At 36.1% G+C, this 22,537-nt stretch overlaps 1 protein-coding gene and 1 non-coding gene across 2 annotated transcripts in view; both read right to left on the bottom strand.

Annotated features, from left to right (window-relative positions):
• Smp_176770 (dock-9, putative) overlaps positions 1 to 22,537 on the bottom strand; it is a gene marked incomplete at its 5' end in the record, with an annotated part of 121,428 nt that overhangs the window by 43,178 nt on the left and 55,713 nt on the right. Inside the window, 9 exons of the mRNA XM_018791786.1 lie at positions 207 to 260; positions 1,292 to 1,606; positions 2,317 to 2,476; positions 3,692 to 4,051; positions 5,039 to 5,560; positions 8,411 to 8,713; positions 17,347 to 17,400; positions 18,684 to 18,801; positions 20,995 to 21,504. Of these exons, the coding sequence (XP_018645106.1) occupies positions 207 to 260; positions 1,292 to 1,606; positions 2,317 to 2,476; positions 3,692 to 4,051; positions 5,039 to 5,560; positions 8,411 to 8,713; positions 17,347 to 17,400; positions 18,684 to 18,801; positions 20,995 to 21,504 (2,396 nt within the window). The remainder of the gene's footprint in view (positions 1 to 206; positions 261 to 1,291; positions 1,607 to 2,316; positions 2,477 to 3,691; positions 4,052 to 5,038; positions 5,561 to 8,410; positions 8,714 to 17,346; positions 17,401 to 18,683; positions 18,802 to 20,994; positions 21,505 to 22,537) is intronic.
• Smp_tRNA_00774_Gln_TTG.1.1 lies at positions 18,348 to 18,414 on the bottom strand. Its single transcript has one exon. It is a non-coding gene (tRNA).

The following is a 22,537-nucleotide window of genomic DNA, read 5'->3' as shown; positions in this document are numbered from 1 at the left end:
GAGCTGAATGGTTTGGTCGTGGAGCTTTCATCGTCCTTCTGAACGACATCATCAGCACAAACTTCGGGTAGAAGTGAATTGAAGCTCCAAGACCAAACCATTCAGCTCAGAGAACAAACCTACAACAAAATCATCCACCTGAGCTACAAATCTTCTCCACCATCTCAAAGCGATAGAAATATGGCAAAATGTTCTCATCATCTTACTCGTATTGTTGAATACAATGTTTACCACGATAACGTAAATGTTGAATTGAAAATCTGTAGATGGTAAGATAAAGAAAAATAATATACAAAAACATAATTGAATTCATGAAATGAGTGAACGTAATTTTAAAAGAGTAGTCTTTTCTAGTAATATATCAGTAGTTAACTGATGAAGTCTGTGATATCACTGGGAAAAAAAGAACTCATGTAAGGACCAATTTTAAACAAAGCACACACAATCAGAGCATCTAAAGTTTTCGTGACACTTAAACGAGATCTCAGGAATTTCATGGGACTTTGAAAGATACATATGGAAATCATAGATTGATAAAAGAAGCAGAGCTTCTTAATTAGATCAAGTGTGATGTGGTCTACTTATATCCTCATAAGTAGTATATGGCGATGGTCAGACATAGAATGTATTTTGGCAGATGACCGATAAGGAAAGAATTGAAATGAAGCGCAATCGGTAGGAAAATGCATGAACAATAGAATTAGAGAAGATGAACTGATGATATTTACAGAAGTAACAGTGAAGATTGAGACAATTGTTTGTGATTTTGCAAATTAACTGTCCATTGTTTGGTTATCAGAATTTAGTGAGATAGTCTGTAATTTGTGTCTTAATACATTCGATTGTCCCCAGTCGTGTTTCGTTCACTACACTAGTATTTCATAGAATTGAAGACCTCAAGAATGATATTAGACCAAGACTACTGTAAATCTTTCGTGTGAATGAATAACTTCAGTGCTGAAACCGCTCAATTTTGCCTTCAGATTGTATGTTCCACTTGAAAAGACCTGAAATGTTATTGGTTCGTTTTCTCCTTTACTACGCTACTTTGTGCTTCCAACTGCTTGTGAAATACATTTTGCTCTCATGTGAACCTTCTTCCTTTAGTCAGCAGGTCTGGGTCACAGTGAATAGTTTAACTTGTTTTGTTGTTGTGTTTCTGATCATTCGTTCCTTTAACCGATTTCAGGTGTTTGGAAACATTAACCCATACATATAGGATTCTCAAAAATGTCCAGAGAAAAGGAACTTATTACATATTTATCATCATAATATTACCATGGAAACTCACTTTAATATATTCAAAAAATGTAACCTTTCTTGTATTGTAAAACTTTGTAATAGACATTTTAAATGTACTACTGTTATAGTAGACATAATATGTAATATACATATATATAAATCACGTTGACAATTATCAGTTAAACGACGTGGTGCATCTATATTATTTTGTTCACATGGACGACGATGAATATGTGAACGTATAACAGGTTGTTTAGTTAATAATAATTCAGGTATAAATACCTTCTGTAGATTAGATCGAATATTATGATGAAATGGAAGATGATTATGATAATGAGGAGGTTGATGAATATGATCGGAACTTCTTTAAAAATAAAAATAAAATAATAGACGAATTATAATGTGAGATTAATCATAGTTGAAATCATGAGTCAATTAAAGCTAGATCACTATGGAAAACCAGGAAGCACTGGACGGCCGTTTCGTCCTATTATGGGACTCCTCAGCAGTGCGCACCCACGATCCCGCACTCGCGAGCGAGATTCGAACTCAGTGAGATTAACTATTCCAGTGAGACTATAATTTATAGATGAAGCAATCAGGTATAAAATAATAGGTCTCGAATTTTGGCGCGAAATTCACGTTTTGGAATTATAGCTGATGTCAGTTTTTGATGAACAAATAAAAGTTGGTAGAAGGAGGCACCAAATAGATATACGCCATATAAATCATTCGATTCATGTGAAGGCTGGGATATTGCCCAGACAACCAAACCGAAACACATGGTTTTCTTCGGAGACCAATTCCCGAGCCTTTGACCTAAAGGTCTAATCCACAAGTTAGTGGAACAACGTAAGGAGATGCAGTCCCATGGTAACCGGTGATCAACAATAGGTTCTTACGCCATTCGTTCCATCAGGATACTGTAGCCCATATGCACTATTGATTTGGAACGAGTGTTTTCCTACTCTACTAGATAGATCCTCCATATCCATTTCAGTATAGTAAAATCAAATATAAAGATGAATACAAAACATGGATTTGAAATGGTAGGGAAAATATTCAAATACTTACTCCATCTCTGAAACATTCATTTCTAAAGGTATTCCAATAGTAGAAGGAGTAGATATAACAGATTGTGAACTCATTGAATTCATTGATTTCATATCATTAACACGATCTGTATAAATACCAGCTAGTGTAAGAACTTGTTTTGCCCAATCTTGATCGTAATCTATAATTAATCATATTGAATAATAACAATAGCTTAGTGATTAAGGTACTTGACTTCCAATCATTATGTCATAAGTTTAAAACCTGTTCTAATTACTTAGATCTAAGTAACTGGGTAGTGCCACTAAGCTTCATGCACAAATAAAGAATGACTCAAGGCTAAAGACATGAATGTATTACATGGTGTTCAATTTCTTGTGGAGATTGTGGAGTTTTGTAGTTTACATCAAGTGCTGATTTTAGTTAGATAAAGATTAAAAAACCAAGAGGGATGGGACACTTATTTCAATCTGTTACAAGAATCCGTAGGAGTACGCAATCACGACCCACTAAAGATCGAATCCAAAACATTAATATTTTGAGGCAAGCGCTTAACCTTTAGACCACTGAATTTGTATCAAATGGTTTAGATTTCTAACTCTGATCTGCAATAATATGTAACCATTATACCATACCATCAATGTATAAAAGCTTCACTCCAGACATGGCTGAAATCTATTAACCTAAAATTTAAAACAATTTCTGCGAGATCCGAGCTCTAAATTCAAACTCCAATAAAGTTGAGGAAACGCAGTGCTGAAAAGTCCCACATTAAAACCAGTAAAATCACCCTATAATGCAAACTATAAGATTACGTCAAGACAGTCCTACTGTATGGAGCTGAAACGTGGAGAACTACTACGACCATCATCAGGAAGGTACAAGTATTTATAAACAGTTGTCTACGCAAAATACTCAACATCCATTGGCCGGATACTATCAGCAACAGCGTTTTAAGGAAGAGGACAAACCAGCTTCCAGCTGAAGAGGAAATTAGGAAAAGACGTTGGAAGTGGATAGGACATACATTAAGGAAATCACCAATGTGCATTACAAGGCAATCCCTGACTTGGAATCTGGAAGGGAAGAAGAAAAGAGGAAGGTCAAAAAACACATTACGCCGGGAAATAGAAGCAGATATGAAAAGGATGAATAGCAACTGGAAAGAACTGGAAAGGAAGGCTCAGGACAGAGTTGGATGGAGAATGCTGGTGAGCGGCTTATGCTCCTCGACGAGGGGTAACAGGCGTAAGTAAGTAAGTAAGGGCTAATTATCATACTTTTCATTCACTATAGCAGATGAGAATAATATGGAACGACGAAGTGTAGTTGAAAGTGGGAAAAAAACATTAAGTTAAATATGAAAAGACCAATGACAGTTTTACATTCAACTTACTTAGTTCATTATGATTCTGTTTGATTTCATCATTCTTGCAATCACTTGTTAAGTTATTAATGCCATAATTTTCATCGATATGATTACCTCCATTTGGACCATTTATATGATTATTATTATTATTATCCACTTCGGCACCAGTTAATGTCAGTGTACTACTACTTGTATGACTCGATAAAATACAATTCCCACTTTGTACACTATCCACAGAATGAATTGAATGAGAACGTGGACATTGATTAGATATCATCGATGGTGCATTAGGTTCGATGGAAGACATGGTAATTGTTGTTGATTGTGGTGATATAGATGATATGTCCTGCTGTTGACGCATTCTTTGTACACGTTGCAGAGCACCACCTGATAAAAGTATTATAGGCATTTGATAAGTAAACATTATGAAAAAAACCTTGTATAAAATTTTTTAATCAGTTGCTTCATTTCATTTTCATTTAAACACATAAATATTGGTACAACGAAGCACCAGATACATATGCACCGTACAAATCTCATTTGATTTGTGTGAGGGCTGTGAGACAGCCCGGATGCCCAAACCTGAACAGGGGGTTTTCTTAGGGGACCACAGCCGGAGTCTTCGACCTAAAAATCTGATCCACAAGGCAGTGGAGCATTGTGAGGAGATGCAGTCCCATGGTAGTCAGTGACCAACAAGTGGTTCATACGCAATTTTTCCTTCAGGGTACTGGAGCACCATTGGTTTGGAATGAGGGTTTTCCAACTCCCCTAGGTGGACTCTCCGTGTCCACCAATCCGGTTAAAGCGCCGGACATTCGCTTTTCGTTCTCTCAATTTCGTAAACAACACCCTCGCCACGAGAAAGTAGTGAGTAGGACTTCCCTGGCAGAGGCTATATACGTGTGGCCATGTGAGAGCATTTCGAGAGAGAGAGAGAGAGAGAGCGAACTCTCCCCACTCTCGGTCGTACCAGGGCATTTAGCGGCAAGTTGTTATTCATATTGAACTGAACATTTTTATGATCAGTTTTATTCCCAAGATGTAAGTAAATGCTATTATCCGCTATTATCATGTATAACAGAAGTTCCTCACTAGTTGAAGAACTTCGACTAAACAAAGCTAAGAAGAAACTCTTATTCTTAACTAATAACATACATGGGGTTCAGTCTTCTACTATAGCCCCTAACTCAAATAGTTCGCTTCTCCTACAGTTGCCCTATTATCTAATCGATTAAACCTTTGATTAAAGATTACTAAAGAGGAAACCTCAGGTAAATATATCATTTTGCTTCAGTTTGAGCATTCAGGTAATATCAATCACGATCATACAGTAAATAAGCAAACACAAAAAGAGAGATTATGATCACATACCTTGATTAACTCCAGCAATTTGATCTAATATATGCTTTTGTACTTTACCATCTTTAGTTAAATAAGCAGTATTAGCCGTAGTAGATGTGCCAGATGCGGAACCGCTGTTTGTTGATCGACCATCACTTTGATCACTTGAAAGTGAAGATTTTCTACCACTGCCACCAATCTGTGAAAATGAATGACTATCGCTAGTTATGGATAAATAAGAATCATATGATCCATTGTCTGAATTCGTTGTGTTCTGTTGTTGTTGTTGCCGTGAATTATTGTTATTATTGATTGTTTCTAAGGAATAATCACTGAGCATACTTTGTGGACGATAATGTGATCTACTGTTAATATGACTAGTTATATTACCTGAAACATTGGATTTATTTAATTTATTTGATTTATCAATGGAATGTTGACGACGAGATGTATTCAATGTACCAGAATGACTATGGCCATCAGTCAGTTGTAGAGATTCTTCATAATCTCGACGTACTGCAGCTGCGATAACAGCTGTTTGTAGAGCACCACCTTTTTTAAATAAAGATAAGCAAAATAATGAACGTTTAACTTTAAGCTGATGTTTCATTGTAAAGTATTGGTAGTTGGCAAAGCACTGAAACTGGATACAGTTCAAGTTCGTGTTGTATCCGACGAAGACTAAAGGAATGGTAACCCATTAACTACTGTTGTACGACTTATTATTCTTAGTCTGTTTTCAGTTTATTATTCACAGATTTCCCTACTCACAGCTCCTTTTTGACTTGATCATGTATAAACGATACTTTATAGTGTGATGCGGTCTGATATGCCTGTATAAAAATTACGTCTGCTTGAAATATGTTTTATAATGGAAGCTGATTACTCTGCTCTGGACTCAACGGAGAGAGCAGGAAGACAAGCTGTCGAATCGAGGACCGACAGGAGCTTGTTGTTAGCTCAGGATTAGTTCTGAGACGGGTTTCAATTGGTGTTTATGTCATGTGAATTTTGTCAATAGCTGTAAGTCGTAACATTTAGGATTCCTCTAAATAGTTAGCACTTATAGCTCCACACATGTGTCTACATTTCAGGCATTCATGTTATACGATCAGCATAATCATTATTCATGTTATGCCATTAACCCAAAATATTACAAAAAAGAGATTCTAATGACAAACGAGCTTAAAATTGAATGGAATTTAAGTTTGAATTAAGTAAGGTGGTGATCGGAGGCAGTCAACAAGGAACACTGGATCTACGTTTTGTACCATATGGCACTCGTCAGTCAGGCGTACTTGTAATTTAGAAGAAACAGATGTTACTCGACTGATATGACCCTGTATGACTCAGATTTACAGTCAAAGAATTTAGCACTGGGCTATGTGGGCTGCGAATAATCTCCTGTAAGACTGAGATGTATTTAAAATTGATTGATTTCTGAGCAGTGATAAATGTCAAATATGTCAAGTCCTTCTTTGATGAGTGTTACAAAGGAAGAAATGAGGGTACTGGATTACATTACCAGCCACAATCCATCTATTCTATGAAGGCAATTATTAAATTTAGTCGCAGGAAACAAGACGCTTTTTATTATTTTATTTTATTTAAACACATAAATATTGGTACAAGGAAGCACCAGATATATATATATATGCGCCGCACAAATCTCATTTGATTTGTATGAGGACTGTGATACTGCCCAGGTGTCCAAACTGAAGCAGGTGGTTTCTTAGGGGGCCACACATGGAGCCTTTGACCTAAAGGTCTGATCCACAAGGCAGTGGAGCATCGTAAAGAGATGCAGTCCCATGGTAGCCGATGACCAACCATGGATTCATACGCCATTTTTCCCTCAGGATACTGGAGCCCATGTGCGCCATCGGTTCGGAATCGGGGTTTTCCAACTCTTCTAGGTGGACTTTCCGTGTCCACCAACCCGGTTAAAGCGCCGGATATTCGCTACGATTGGATAAAACATCTACCAACGTGAAAAAAGGATATGCAGTAAAATAATCCTGAGCTTCATACAAACGCAAACACGGCACTTGTAGTTAGTTATCAAATCATGTAACAAGTTATTTGATTGTATTAGTTTTCATTATTTCTAAACGATTAGAAAATTCTACACTAACAGCTATGATGTTAGGCATATATACTCCGAACAGAAATTTAGTCACATAACTATACAATTATGGGGTCCAATATATATAAAGTGCACTGAAATCAAACAATACTTTCAGTTAGTCCGCATGACCATCGTAACCAATGGTTGGACGAGTATACTGCGCAGCAGTTCGCTCTGTTCTACTTTACGGCTGCGAAACGTGACCATTAAGAGTAGAAAATACTCGTACCACGTACCACGACGCGCTATGCAGACAAGTGTTGGGGATGATTGGAAGAGAGTTAGAGGAGGCCAAACCAAAACGTGGCATCACAGCTTGAAGTCACTAACTTCTAGTCTGAGTCATGTTGGCAGATGCAGACTACCTGTTTGGCGTCCGCGTGACTATCGTAACAAATTGTTGGAGACTCTAGGTGACATGGCTCAGAATCGATCACAATGGCGTAGGTGTATACACTCTTTATCTTCCCTTAAGCCTTGAGATTAAAATTGCTTCATAACTTTCTTCCTTCCTATACTATATCCTTATATACAACCTATCTTTTATATATTACAACCACTAAATGAACTACTTCTATGAATCCGGTGTTCATCTTGTTGTGCTAACGCGGTATGGCAACATGGACCGATGCATATATGTACCTGGTCCTACGTTGTAGCTGACTGACTGACTTCAGTTGTCACACTGATATTTGTTTACCGAGAAATATCGACTGATTACATACAATCTAAATACTTAACTACCAAAATGTTAGTCACAAAACGTATAATCTGGTAAAAAATATGTATCACTTAAGGTGTTACACTATATCAACAGAACAAGATGAAATTCCGAAGAACTACAGAATAAAAGTCAAAGTAATAGTAATATCAGTGATGGTGAGAAAAACCAAACATTCAGAATATGATTCGAGATGACAGCAAAATGTATGTGTGAAGGAGAACTGGAACTCAAAAAAACTTGGGAACAATAGGAATCTACACTATTGCGACCGCTTTTGAGACATTTCACCCAGTCTCAAACTGCTGATTATTGTGTAAACTTAAACCGGAGATTTTGCATCTGTTCGCAAAGCTCAGTTCAACGGTAAAGATTGAAGTTCTATCAGAAACGAATTGTTACCTTAAAACTTTACCAGTTGTATTAAATTGAATTGTTGAAATAAAATTAGGTTCCATTGAAATAACGAACTAATCTCATTGATGAACCAACATCAAAGGTAAAAAGAGATTTGTATAATAGTATTGGTATTAAACACCAGATCTCACTTTACCTGGAGGTCCAAACGAATCCCAATGATCCAATACTAAACGAACCAATGGAAGATATAATGTACAAATCCTAGCTTGAATTATTTTAGAATTACAATAACGAGGATCTAATGTATGTTTAATTAATAGATTACGTAATATTGTAATAGGTTGTTTATAATGTTGACTTGATGTTGATCTGAGTATTGCCCAACTTCCAGTATTTATACAACCAGATAATAAACAACTAAGTTGATTCAATAGAATTCCAATTGGAAAATGTTGTTGACAAAATTGATCAGTTAATGATAATTCAAGACCAACATCTAAGGATTCATTGAAATAAATAAATAAATAATGAAGGGAGAGTAAAGAATTGAATGAATAGCATAAACATCACACATAAATACATAATGGAAGATTAACAAGGGGATTACATAACTAATTACAACAAACCAATCAATTTAATAAAATAGAATTACTTACTTACGCCTGTTACTCCCAATGGAGCATAGGCCGATGACCAGCATTCAATAAAATAGAATTACAATACTTAATTTCTAAATGGATTATTTATTTATTTAAACATATAAACATTGGTGCAAGGAGGCATCAAATAGACATGTGCCACATAAATCATTCGACTTGTGTGAGGGTTGGGATACTGCTCGGGTGCCCAAGACGAAGCAGTTGGTTTTCTTAGGGGGTCATACCAATAGTTTTTCATCTAAAAGTTTAGTCCCTAAGGCACTGGAGAAACATCAGGAGATGCAGTTCCATAGCAGCTGGTCACCAATAATTGGTTCATACTCTATTTGCTCTATCAGGATCTTGGAGTCCATGTGCACCATTGGTTAGGAATCAGGGTATTCTTACTCCCCTAGGTGGACTTTCCATATCCACCAACCCGAATAAAGCGAAGGACATCCGCTTTTCGTTCTCTCAGTTTCGTAAAAACACCCCTACCGTGAGAATGCAGTGAGTAGGGCTTCCTTAGCAGTAGTTGTATGCATGTGGCCATGTGAGAGTATTTCGAGAAGGAGAGCTAACTCTGCCACTCTAGGTCGTACCAGGGCATTTGGAGGCTTCCAAATAGATAGTTATCAAATTTTCAGGAGCATTTAATTAACAAGACAGGTACGTAAATTGATGACTAAGACTAAGTCTAAGGTTCAATGTAACCATAATGATAGAAGCTGAATTTATAGATCATCTCCATTGATTAATGATAGGTAATAAATACTGACTGTCAAAAACATTGAAATAATGTTTTTTTTTATTGAATTATTCCAACGCGAAACATGTTTCGGAATATAATACAACTACTAATGACAACTTAATATATGACATAAAAGTATTGTTCGCTTCAAACGTCATCGTATTATTCACTTAGCTACTGGATTCGAGTCCCAGAGTGAACATTAACTCTGAGATCAAGGTACATCCAGATGACGAGTCCCAGATAGGATGTAACGCACATTCTGGATTCTAATGCTAGCTACTATTCATTTTTGCTTAGAATGCTTGTAAATTGAAGCAATATCGAGGCAATAAACACAATATGTATATATGCCAATAAGTGATAAGCTGATCAATTGTAGCCCTAAACATCAATGGAAAGATTTAAGTAAACATTACCTAGTGAATAAAAATCTTTATATTAAAAAACAACAATGATAGTCTCTATAGCTGTAATCTTCTAGATGCTGACAAGTATAATGTTGAGAGCTTTCAATAAATTTGCCCGATGGACATCATATACTCATCATATATACATCATATATTCATTTAGTGTAATACATGGCAATGGTACGATGAATTAAGTTAGTGATAACAGATCAACAAAATAAAAAAAATTACTCCTTAAATCACAAATCTTATTATTATTATTTTGGATGATCATAGTGATATGGAGAACCAATCATAAGTAGCCTAATGAAAGGATCAATTGATGGCAATCACAAGTCACCTAAAGGTCAACTGCATTGAATTAGGCCAATGGGCCAACTTCCTACGGATAAAGTGGTATATATATGAATATGTGTGTATTTCATTTGGGAGTCCAATACACTTTCTCGCTCAAGCAATAAATTGAGGAGTTAGCACATAGTACATACACCATGTATCAATATCCGATTTCGGACACCGCACACCACAACAGATAGTAACAATCGAAGTTATAAGGTAACCGGTTAACACAAACAAACGGACAACACTCAAATAGAAACGAAAGAGTATAATATGAATTATGTATAGTTAAATGATGGATCGTCAGTACTATGATATGAATAATGCAAACAATAGATAGTTATACACCAAAAAAATTAATCAAAAGATTGAACAACCAAGTAGCAAACAGATTTGGTTTTATTAATTTACAAAATCATATGACGAGTTCCAAATAGGACGAAACGCGCGTCAAACTGGATTCCACTGCTAGCCACTATCCATCCATCCTTGCTTATAAATCATATGTTTGGTTATAGAAATATTTTAACACAAAATGATTCATTTAAGAGAGAAACATGCCTTTTTTGAATAATGATGTATAAAGATATAAGACTCCACTTGTATGGGGATTTGATCAATATACCACCATGGAAAACCTGGAACCACTGGACGGCCGTTTACGTCCTATTGTGGGACTCCTCAACAGTGTGCATCCACGATGCCGCACTCGCGAGATTCGAACCCAGGACCTACCAGTCTCGCGCCAGAGCACTTAACCGATAGACCACTGAGCCGGCATCCAACGGTATTAATGTCTAACTTCAAATGATCCACGAAGTTGAGACTGGTAGGTCCTGGGTTCGAATCTCGCGAGTGCGGCATCGTGGATGCACACTGTTGAGGAGTCCCATAATAGGACGAAACGGCCGTCCAGTGTTTCCAGGTTTTCCATGGTGGTCTAGCTTCAATTGACTCACTCTTTCAACTATGAAAAATACTAAATCTCCACAAAACCCCTTGTGATAACAATATACCATCACCTAAAGTACGACATCGACAGACCTTAAAGCTGACTTAAGTTCAAATAAAAATCTATATTGATCACATTCATATGTAACGTATTTAACCATTTAACATCATTCAAATTTTAATCGTTAGTAATTAGCATGTTTGAATTTGAACATTGTCAACTGTAGTATTTAGAAGAAGCGAACAATATTGTTTTCCATTAGATCCTCATCAGGTTTTACTCTAATATGCACTAACATTTATATACATATACAAAACTACTAGACTAATCAAGGCAGTTTATGAGTCAATGATAAAAATGGAATAGATTACATAACTAAATATAATAAGTGGAAATTACAAATTGGTAGTGTGATGACAAGTGTACTTATGTTGATAAGAATAATAAAAGGCTTGAATCAATGTTACATAATAGGAAAATAGGTCAATGATCAGAAAAAATATAAACACTGAAATAACATTCATAATATTTCATTCAGTATTGTTTGTTTGAATCTTCCCATCGATTTGTTAGGACTGCAACTGGTCAGTCTCTAATTGGCATATGTGCATACTGTGCGTATTGCGTCAATATAGCCTTAATTCACAACTCTGAGATGCAGGTACATCCAGCTGACGAGTCCCAAAATAGGACGAAACGCGAGTCCTGGATTCCACTGCTAGCCACTATCCATCTCTGCTTAACATTCATAATAGTTATAAGATTATGTAATAAGAAGGAAGTGTTCAGATAATTGGACCGTGAAGTGTATATTTGAGAAAAGGGTGGGAGGGGGTGAAGAAAAATAAACGAAGAAAGAGATAAGGGTGTTACAAATTTCTTATAAACACAAACACTTAAATTGTTAGCTCGAACCCATATAGCTTCTGCTATGTGTAAGAGACGAGATCGAATCACATAAGGAAAACGAGTAGGAATCCAATAAATATCTTTAAATGACTTATTTCTATCTACTATATGACTACTATCGATCAAATATGTTTAGTATGTTTAACAGGTACATATAATGATTGAATACTTAGACAATGAATCTCTAAGTGGTTTACAATTCTTATAAATCTCTTGTACACTTGAATTTCAAAAATAAAACAGAAAGAGGATCACGTAGAAAATATTTTAAGTATAGTATTAAACCACTAACGGAAAACAAATGGACTTGAACGACAATATATGATAGTGATAGTTTAGAAGCTTCTGAAATACATGTTGAAATCGTTAATAATTTTGATACTTACTTACTTACTTACGCCTGTTACCCCTCGTCGAGGAGCATAAGCCGCTCACCAGCATTCTCCATCCAACTCTGTCCTGAGCCTTCCTTTCCAGTTCTTTCCAGTTTCTATTCATCCTTTTCATATCTGCTTCTATTTCCCGGCGTAATGTGTTCTTTGACCTTCCTCTTTTCTTCTTCCCTTCCAGATTCCAAGTCAGGGATTGCCTTGTAATGCACATTGGTGATTTCCTTAATGTATGTCCTATCCACTTCCAACGTCTTTTCCTAATTTCCTCTTCAGCTGGAAGCTGGTTTGTCCTCTTCCTTAAAACGCTGTTGCTGATAGTATCCGGCCAATGGATGTTGAGTATTTTGCGTAGACAACTGTTTATAAATACTTGTACCTTCCTGATGATGGTCGTAGTAGTTCTCCACGTTTCAGCTCCATACAGTAGGACTATCTTGACGTTCGTATTAAAGATTCTGACCTTGAAATTGGTTGAGAGTTGTTTTGAGTTCCATATGTTCTTCAACTGTAGAAATACTGCCCTTGCTTTGCCAGTCCTCGCCTTTACATCTGCATCCGATCCTCCTTGTTTATCAACGATGTTCCCCAGGTACGTGAATGTTTCCACCTCTTCCAGAGTTTCGCCATCAAGTGTGATTGGGTTGGTGTTTTCCGTGTTGCATTTGAGAATCTTGCTTTTTCCTTTGTGAATGTGGAGGTCTATCGATGCGGAGGCTGCTGCTACATTTGCTGTCTTCATCTGCATTTGTTCGTGTGTATGAGAGAGGAGGGCTAGGTCATCTGCGAAGTTCAAATCATCTAATTGATTCTGAGAAGTCCATTGTATTCCGTATTTCCTTTTAGATGTCAAATTCCTCATAGGTCAATGAAATAAGGACAACATAGTCCGTCATCTTCTAGAATTCTTTTACAAGTGTTATATTCCGTGGAGAATTATGAATGGGAACTCCTGAGGACTATTTATGGACCAATGTGATGCGTGTATATCCTATTGTATAACTGTTAAGTGACTAAACTATTCGTATTCGTGTTCCTCTTAATATAAGCTTTATTTTGACCTATGAACTATTATGATACGATTTACCATTCTTGATTTATCCTTAGTCTATTGTCTACTGTTCCCCCTATTCACAGCTACATTTGGCCAAATCTTGTACAAATGTGTGTTATCCTATTTTATGGTACGATGTAATCAGTTTGTTTGGCATATAAAACTCAGTATGTTAGAGAATAACGATTCATATTGCAGAGGCTGTTATTGGTGTTCTGGACTTAACTGCCTGGGCTAGGCAGAAAGCAGGACTGCTCATACAGCTTTTCTGTATCAGAGCTCTGATCGATAATACTCTCCTCTCTGATTGGCGGGGATCAGCACGTTCATATATCAAACAGGGCACACACACTCATACATTATAACAGCAAGCTTTTAAACAACGCAGACTATTTAAAGTATAATTTGGACTATTTAGGTAAATCAAAACTTTCCCAAAGAAGCACAAAAAAATCACAACATTACCAATCATACGGGAACAATATTTTTAGATTACATGAATCATGATATTAAGTGTATATCTGAATAATAACATTCTGGATCATTAAATAGACTGATTGGTTCGAAAATTTTGCAATTCAATTAGATAAAGAGTCATGTGTATATATGGTGCAAAAGTAAAATCACATCAACAAATAATCATACAAAAAGAGAAAAAATGATAACAACAATCAAATTATGTAACAGCGTACCAACTTCAGACTTTCACAAACTGATACACTCAAACATACAGGTTATTACATGATCATGAATCAACTGAAGCTAGACCACCATGGAAAACCTGGAAGCACTGGATAGCTATTTCATTCGAGGTGAAAAATGGTTATATTCGGTACGAATTTATGTTGTATAGAATAGTGACTTTAATATATCATTTTAAATCATATTTATTGATACGCTAAAGAATCGTTACAGTTTATCCTCATTTATGAAATTGACGTGATAATATATTCTCCAGAGTCGAATATGAAATTTGTCATTTTTCACGTTATAAGTTTAACTACTTACTGTTTACTAAGTAATGTATAGCGTTTATACTAAATTTAGACGGTTGCCCAATATAAATATCTGTAGATAGATATTTCCTTGACTTCTAGTGGGAAGCAGTGACTAGTGGAGTTCTACCAAATATGTTGTAGAGATATCAACTCACTGAAGACAACTGGTGAACGGTTGCTCAAACGTGGTGGATTGGTTGAAGCTACATATTAACACCGTTGGATGCCGGCCGGCTCAGTGGTCTACCGGTTAAATGCTCGCGCGCGAGATTGCTAGGTCCTGGGTTCGAATCTCGCGAGTTCGTGATCGTGGATGTGCACTGCTGAGGAGTCCCATAAAAGGACAAAACGGCCGTCCAATGCTTTCAGGTTTTCCATGATGGTGTAGCTTCAATTGATCTATAATTTTCAACTATGAAAATACTAAATTCTCCACAAAACCCCTTCTTATCTGAAATATATATAAACTTCGTCTTCTACTCAATTAGAATCTTTGAATGTGATATATAATGAATTTTTGGTTGTTTTATTTCCGGTTACAGCAGTTCCATGATGTTGAAGTATTTACTACACATAGAATACCAAACTTTCCGATGTAGCGACTCATGCAAACGAACATTCACAGTAAAACGGACATGACTATACTGATTCCGTTAATTTGAATGTTATTTTTTTTCATGATTTGTTACCTAACACGAAAATTATTAAGTATGAGCAAACCATGAATCGTTGTTTTCACTCTAATGGATATACTCACAACTACACAAGTGATCATACTAAAAATCGATCTTCAAGGTGGGAGTAAAGAGGTTTAAATCTAGCTTCAATTGACTCATGATTTCAACTATGAAAAGTACTGAAATCTCCACAAAACCCCTTCAGATTATAATCATATGCTTATTAGTGACTGACTTCAAAGATACATGTCCTGAAGTTCTAATGGGAAGCAGTAGCCAGTGAAGTTCAATTACGTCTGTTGTGAGATAACAACTCACTGAAGACAATTGGTGAAGGGTTGCTCAAACGTCGTGGATTGGTTGAACTTAGACATTAACACCGTTGGATGCCGGTCGGCTTAGTGGTCTATCGGTTAAATGTTCTGGCGCGGGACTGTTAGGTCCTGGGTTCGAATCTGCGGGATCGTGGATGCGCACGGCTGAGGAGTTGCAGAATAAGACGAAGCGGCCGTCCAGTGCTTCCAGGTTTTCCATGGTGGTCTAGATTCAATTGACTGATGATTTCACCTATGAAAATAATTTTTTAATTATCGAAAATCGATTACATTCACTACTGTGCTATCATTTTCTACCTAACTAACAAAGTAATCCGAATAAGGTATGAATGTCCAGATGAACGATTGAAATTCGGGTACTTTTAAAGAACTAATCCTCTATTTTATTTATTTATTTATTTAAACACATAAATATTGGTACAAAGGGGCACCAGATATATATGAGACGCACAAATCTCATTTGATTTGTGTGAGGACTGTGATACTGCGCAGGTGCCCAAACTGAAGCAGGTGGTTTTCTTAGGGGACCACACCCCGAGCCCTTGACCTAAAAGTGCAACATTGGTTTGGAACCAGGGTTTTCCAACTCCCCTAGGTGGACCATCCGTGTTCACCAACCCATTTAAAGTGCCGGACATTCGCTCTTCGTCCTCTCAATTTCGTAGACAACACCCCCGCCAAGAGAAGGCAGTGAGTAGGATTTTCCTGACAGAGGCTATATACGCATGGCCATATGAGAGCATTTCGAGAGGGAGAGCGGACTTCCCCCACTCTCGACCGTACCAGGGCATTGGGGGGCTCTACATTATAAAAAACATATATATATATATATATTCACAATTACCAAAAATATTGTAAGTGAATAGTTGTATAATGCTCTTGAATAGATTTTTAATTTAAATAATTACACATACACAGAAAAGTGATACTTGCAGATAAATAAGGTAACTGTCTTATAAAATATCAAACAACGACAATAAATTGAACAACATAAATTGTCATTAAATCAATTCAAAATACGATATTTCAAGAATAAGATGAAGGAAAGAGCAATGGTTTACATTCTTAAACAAAATATACAACGATACAACTGGCATACAGTGCATCTGGGAAGGGTGAAGAAGTTGAATATTGTTAGAGCAGCACCCTGCACTGTATCTAAAGGTATACATTACAAAGAACCTAGCACTCGACTTATTGAAACTAGATCTTATAGAAATACTTAAACTAATGGACCATTCTATTAACATTAACATTTGACTGTAGAAAGAGTCAGTCAGTCAGTCACAACGTAGAACTTTGTACGTACGTATGTACATCAGTTCGAGTTACCATACAAAGAACATATTTTCAAAGTATAATGATCTGGATTAAATGTTCTAATACGTTAAACATAAAATATATGTGTGCGTGCGTGCATGTGTGTATGTGTGTGTGTATGGGGGGGGGTAGTTCTTAAATTTAAAGTACCTTTTATTCCATTAAAATCATGCATGTATAAGTAAAAACAATCCACCGAAACAGATACACAACACATACAATATGAGTATAGTTATAATCATAATAATAATTATTATATATATAATAATCATAAAAGCTGATGCGATGTAGTGCATATACATGGAGATAATCAAGTATATTGATGATATATAGGATAGCAATACACATTTTACATACCTTGACTATGTTCAATATTAACAGTACACAGTCTGCTAACAGAATATTGTTCAGCTATTATGTATAATGAGTAAATGATGGAAGTGATAATGGTTTAGATATAATTTGAAATGTAAATAACAAGATTGATACAATAAGGATTATGTTTTATGTTTAGATAGCCTATAGTTTGCTTGAGTATCTGGGTTACTTGTCTCTGTCCTCGAGATAATTGAAATAATCCCAGTGATTGAAATTTAAATCATTCCAACCTTTCGTCCACAAACATATCTGAACTTCTTCAGGGTAATAATTACTTGCTTCCATACGCCCGCTACTCCTAATGGAGCATAGGCTACTGACCAGCATTCTCTAACCCACTTTATACTGGGCCTTCCTTTCTAGTTCTATCCAACAGTTGTTCATTCTTCTCATATCTGTTAACATTTATCAGCGTAATGTGTTCTTTGATATTGCTCTCCTCCTTTGGCCTTCAGGGTTCCACACGAGGGCTTGCCTTGTGACGCAATTGGGTGTCTTCAAGGTGATAATCAAAGATTTGATTGTTCCAGGTTTTCCATGGTGGTCTAGCTTGAATTGACTTATGATCTCAACTATGAAAATACTGAAATCTCCAAAAAAACCCTTCGCAAAATATCCCTTGATAAATTTGTTTTTGAATACTACCCTGAAGAAGTCTAAACAAGTTTCCTGGATGAAACATTGGACTTATTTAAATTTTAATCGCTTAGATTGTTTCAAATATAATTCTAACATGTAATGCTTACATTACTGGCAAAATAATATAAATAATGATCCATCATACTTAACCTTCTTATGATTATCAACTTCAAGCGCCCTAGTAACTAAATACTTGGTAGGTTTTTTTGGCTTTTAGATAAAATACAAACTATCCATCACTGGAAGTAAAGATGGATAGTGACTAGCAGTGGAATCCAGGACGCGCGTTTCGTTCTATTTTGGACTTGTCATCCAGATGTACCTGCATCTTAGAGGTACTGTTCACTCTGGGACTCGAACCCAGGACCTTTCGCTTCAAACGTCATCGCGTTATCCACTCAGCTACTGAGTCCTGATAGCTACTTGCTTGTACAATGGGGTAAAGTTTAAATTCACTTAGTATTACTTGTTTGAATCTTCCCATTGATGTTTAAGATTGCAACTGGTCAGTCTCATTGAATTTTGAATTGTCCGCAAAAATTAAATACTCGCTACCTCACATCGGATTGGTTCATTAATAAAACATAATTTTACTAAATTTCTTATAAACTATCTCTAATGGACTAATTGTGAAATAATAAAGGAAGGAAGGAAGGTAGGTAGGATGGTGAACTTACTTAAACCATCGGATATATTTAGCATAGGTAGATTCAATGGGATAAAATGTTCATGTTCACAAATACAACGTAGTAATTCAAATCGTAATTCATTTAATTGATCAATTTTATCAGCGGACTAAAAACAAATCAGTTTTATTTTAAAAGAAAAACGGGGGCGGGGGATACGAATAATAATCACATTAATAAACATATTTATCACTATTAGTAAACTACTAGAAGTAATGGTTTGTTACTGTGGTAGCAACACACATCGATTAACTGATCGAACGAAATAAAAATTATGTTTAAATAACCAGGGAACCTAGGTTCATAAAGTCCTTACAATGTTAAAATAGACAAATTTGTGGAATTCAACATCTTATGCTATAAAGCTTGGTGACATGGGATCAAATCATATAGAGTTTTTCAGACCCTCCCCCGCTGCCGACTACCTTCAACTATCTAATCCTATCGTGTTGATATTCGTAGATGATGAAATCTGAGTTATGGAAAAAAAAGTCGTAAACAAGACAAAAGTGTTGTTATATGGATTTACGTAACACTCAACCAATCAATATTTACAAGTTGTGGAGAATGTTTAATTTCACTGAAATCATGAGCCAATCTAAGTTGGACCACCAGTAAAACCTGAAACCATCGGGTATCTATTTTGTAGCGTGTGTGTGTAATGTAAGATAGTCGCGGATTGATTTAGGTTGGTCACTAAAGTCATTGGATGCCGGCCGAGCGATATAGTGGTTAAGCGTTCACACAAGAAGCCGAAGAACCTGAGTTCGAGAACCGCGTGTGAGGTCATGGGAGTGCACTCCTAAGAAGTCTTATACTAAGGCAAAATAGCCCTCCAGGAATTCCATGTTTTCAGTGGTGATTTTACTTGAGTCGCTCCATGATTCCAATGAAAAAATCTATTAATACTATGACAGTTTAGGTGATTCAAAGGATCACCTTCAATATATAATTACGAACTTCCTGTTGAAGATGGTTTTGAGGAGAACCTTTCCATTTGAGCGCTAGTTACACAATCTGACCTTGCTATTCGAAATAGTTAGAATGGGGTTCAAACCAAAAACTATGTAGTTCCAACGCAAAATAGTCTAATTACAATTTCAGTACTCTATCGGGATCATCTGCAATTCATACGCCGTTTGCTGAACAAGAATGTTTTATTTAAATGGGAGAACATGAAACTGTAGAGCAATTGATCACACTAGTATTCTTCAAATGTTAGTTGGTTGTAGGAAGTTCATAAGAAACCTTAGAAATAGCTTTCACACTAGATGGTATTCTTTACCAAGAAGTACCTGAAATCTTGCAGGAACTAACGAAAACTTATGTATTGGAATCTGAGTATTGTGGATGTTCGATCCCCAGAAATCACTTGGTCTCACATTTGTAAATTTATTATGGCAATGTGGATTTCACATTTTCGCGCCAAAAGCCCCCATTTATACCTTCAGTTTGTAATTCGCACATGGAATGACCTTAAATGACATTGGTTTATTCCCCCTATTAGTACGCTATTTTGCGACATTTTGCAAAGATATTTTTGTATTTCATATATGCGCATGAGTTGTGTGCTTGTCGTTCGTTCTTCCGAGCTGCTTGCTACATATATATTTTTCCCGGCTGAATCTGGTCTTCTCCCGATAGTCAGCAGAGCTGTAGCGCAGTGTAATACCCTAGCTTGTCCTGTTGTTACGTTAATAACTTCGTTCCGTTCACCAGTCGCAGGTAAAATCGTCATCCCTCTCAAACATAGCACCGAGTCACACAGTTCCACAGTCTGAAATGTTACCAACGAGCTATTTGGATAGTGATTGACCTACTGAAGGATTGAGATATTTACAACTGATTAGTTATTTTGAGCATTATTTACCGACATGGGTGTTGGGTAGAAAGATTAAAGATAGTCAGTTTAGAAATACCAATATATGATAATGAATAGTAGTTTTGAAATAGCATCAACTGCTTTGTCACAAATAGATACATTGAATCTGAAAAGTTAAACAGCCTAGCAGACCGAGATGTTGTCTGATATGTATTATCATAGTTGAAATCATGAGTCAATTGAAGCTAGACCACCATGGAAAACCTGAAAGCACTAGACGGCCGTTTCGTCCTATTGTGGAACTCCTCATGACTCATGATTTCAACTATGAAAATACTGAAATATCCACACAAAAAACCCCCCTTCTGATATGTATTAAACAGAAGTCAATTTAAACAATTTAAGGTACGATTCTTGATATCTCGTTAATTCCACATTAAGTGCACCCACACACACGCACACACACACACGTCAACTTACCATTCTTGGTGATATTTCAAGGAACATTAATAAATCACGAACACGTTTAAAAACATAACCTCTATCCATTAAATTGAATAATTGACCTAAAAATTGTCCAATTGCTGAGATAACATCAACTCCACTGAAATCATTTACATTATTATTAGTAGTATGATGTGGATTATTAGATTTTACACTATTAGAATATTGTTTAAATGGAACAGATTCAGAACGTGGTGAACTTTTTCGTGTTAAGGATTGATTCATATATTTATTTGTTTGTGAATTGGTTAAAGAGTTCAACGGTTCCATTTTTGTTATGGATCCATTAAATGATGATGTAATAACTTGATTATGTATGGTAACATCTAATTCATCAATTTTATTTGATTGATTACATGTTATTATTGATGTGGTTTTTATAGTACCAAGTGATGTAGATAATAAACGTGATCCAATTAATTGAATAAATACAGTTAAATCTTCACAGAATATTGATGAAAAACGTGATTCACCTGATCGTTCAGCCTAAAACAAGGAGAAAAAAGATGATAATATCATGAATCGATCAAAGCTAGTAATGTGTACCACTAGATAGAAAAGGCCACATACTTGCCGCGAGATCTGAAGATCCAGGATTTCATCGTTAGTAATGTTGTAGGGGTGCATTACTAGAAGGTTCTGAAATAAAATGTAACAACTGTTCGATCCTTCTTCGCTTTCAGTGATTGTCGAACCACTAAAGTAGACTTTTAATGTTAGATATCTTTAGATTCTGTTCTGAATACCAAAAGTAAGATAATTTAAACACTAGCTAATAATGATTTAAACATCATAGGCGTTGCATAAATTTGTGGCTGACGAACTGCGCTCGAATCTCAATGTGAACATTCACAGTAAGGTGCAGGTAAGTTCAACGTGAGTCCTACATTCCATTGATATACACAACTCATGTTACATTTTATGATATTCAAACAGTATAAAATTTTTAAACAACTACTCTATATTTAATGAATAATAACAATCATGTGTACAATAGTGGCTAATTTTGAAATGGGCTTTTAATTATTTCTTAATGAGAATCTATGACTACTAAATTCAACGAAATCAGTATCAAGTCGAATATAACGACAGATGGAAAGAGTAAGAACTATTGCAAAAATACATTCAGAGGCTATATGATATTATGCTCATTACATGTAATAGACCTGTAAACTGGGACAAAACATTTCTTTACATTGTTCCATGCATTTCTCAAAGATCCTCTCCAGATGATAGGCATTAAACTAATGACATAAATATTGGTACAAAGGGGCACCAGATACATGTGCACCACACAAATTTCTTTTGATTTGTATGAGGGCTGTGATACTACCCGGGTGCCTAAACCGAAGCAGGTGGTTTTCTTAAGAAGCCACACCCGGAGCCTTTGACCTAAAGATCCGATCAACAAGGCAGTGGAGCATCGTGAGGAGATGCAGTCCCATGGTAGCCGGTGACCAACGATTGATTCATATGCCATTTGTCCCTTCAGGGTACTGGAGCCAGCCCATGTGCACCA

This window comes from Schistosoma mansoni (genome assembly GCF_000237925.1).
Source record: "Schistosoma mansoni, WGS project CABG00000000 data, chromosome 1 unplaced supercontig 0076, strain Puerto Rico, whole genome shotgun sequence".
Classification (NCBI taxonomy): Eukaryota; Metazoa; Platyhelminthes; class Trematoda; order Strigeidida; family Schistosomatidae; genus Schistosoma; species Schistosoma mansoni.
Note: the sequence above shows the minus strand (reverse complement) of the source record. Positions and strands in the feature narration are given on the sequence as shown.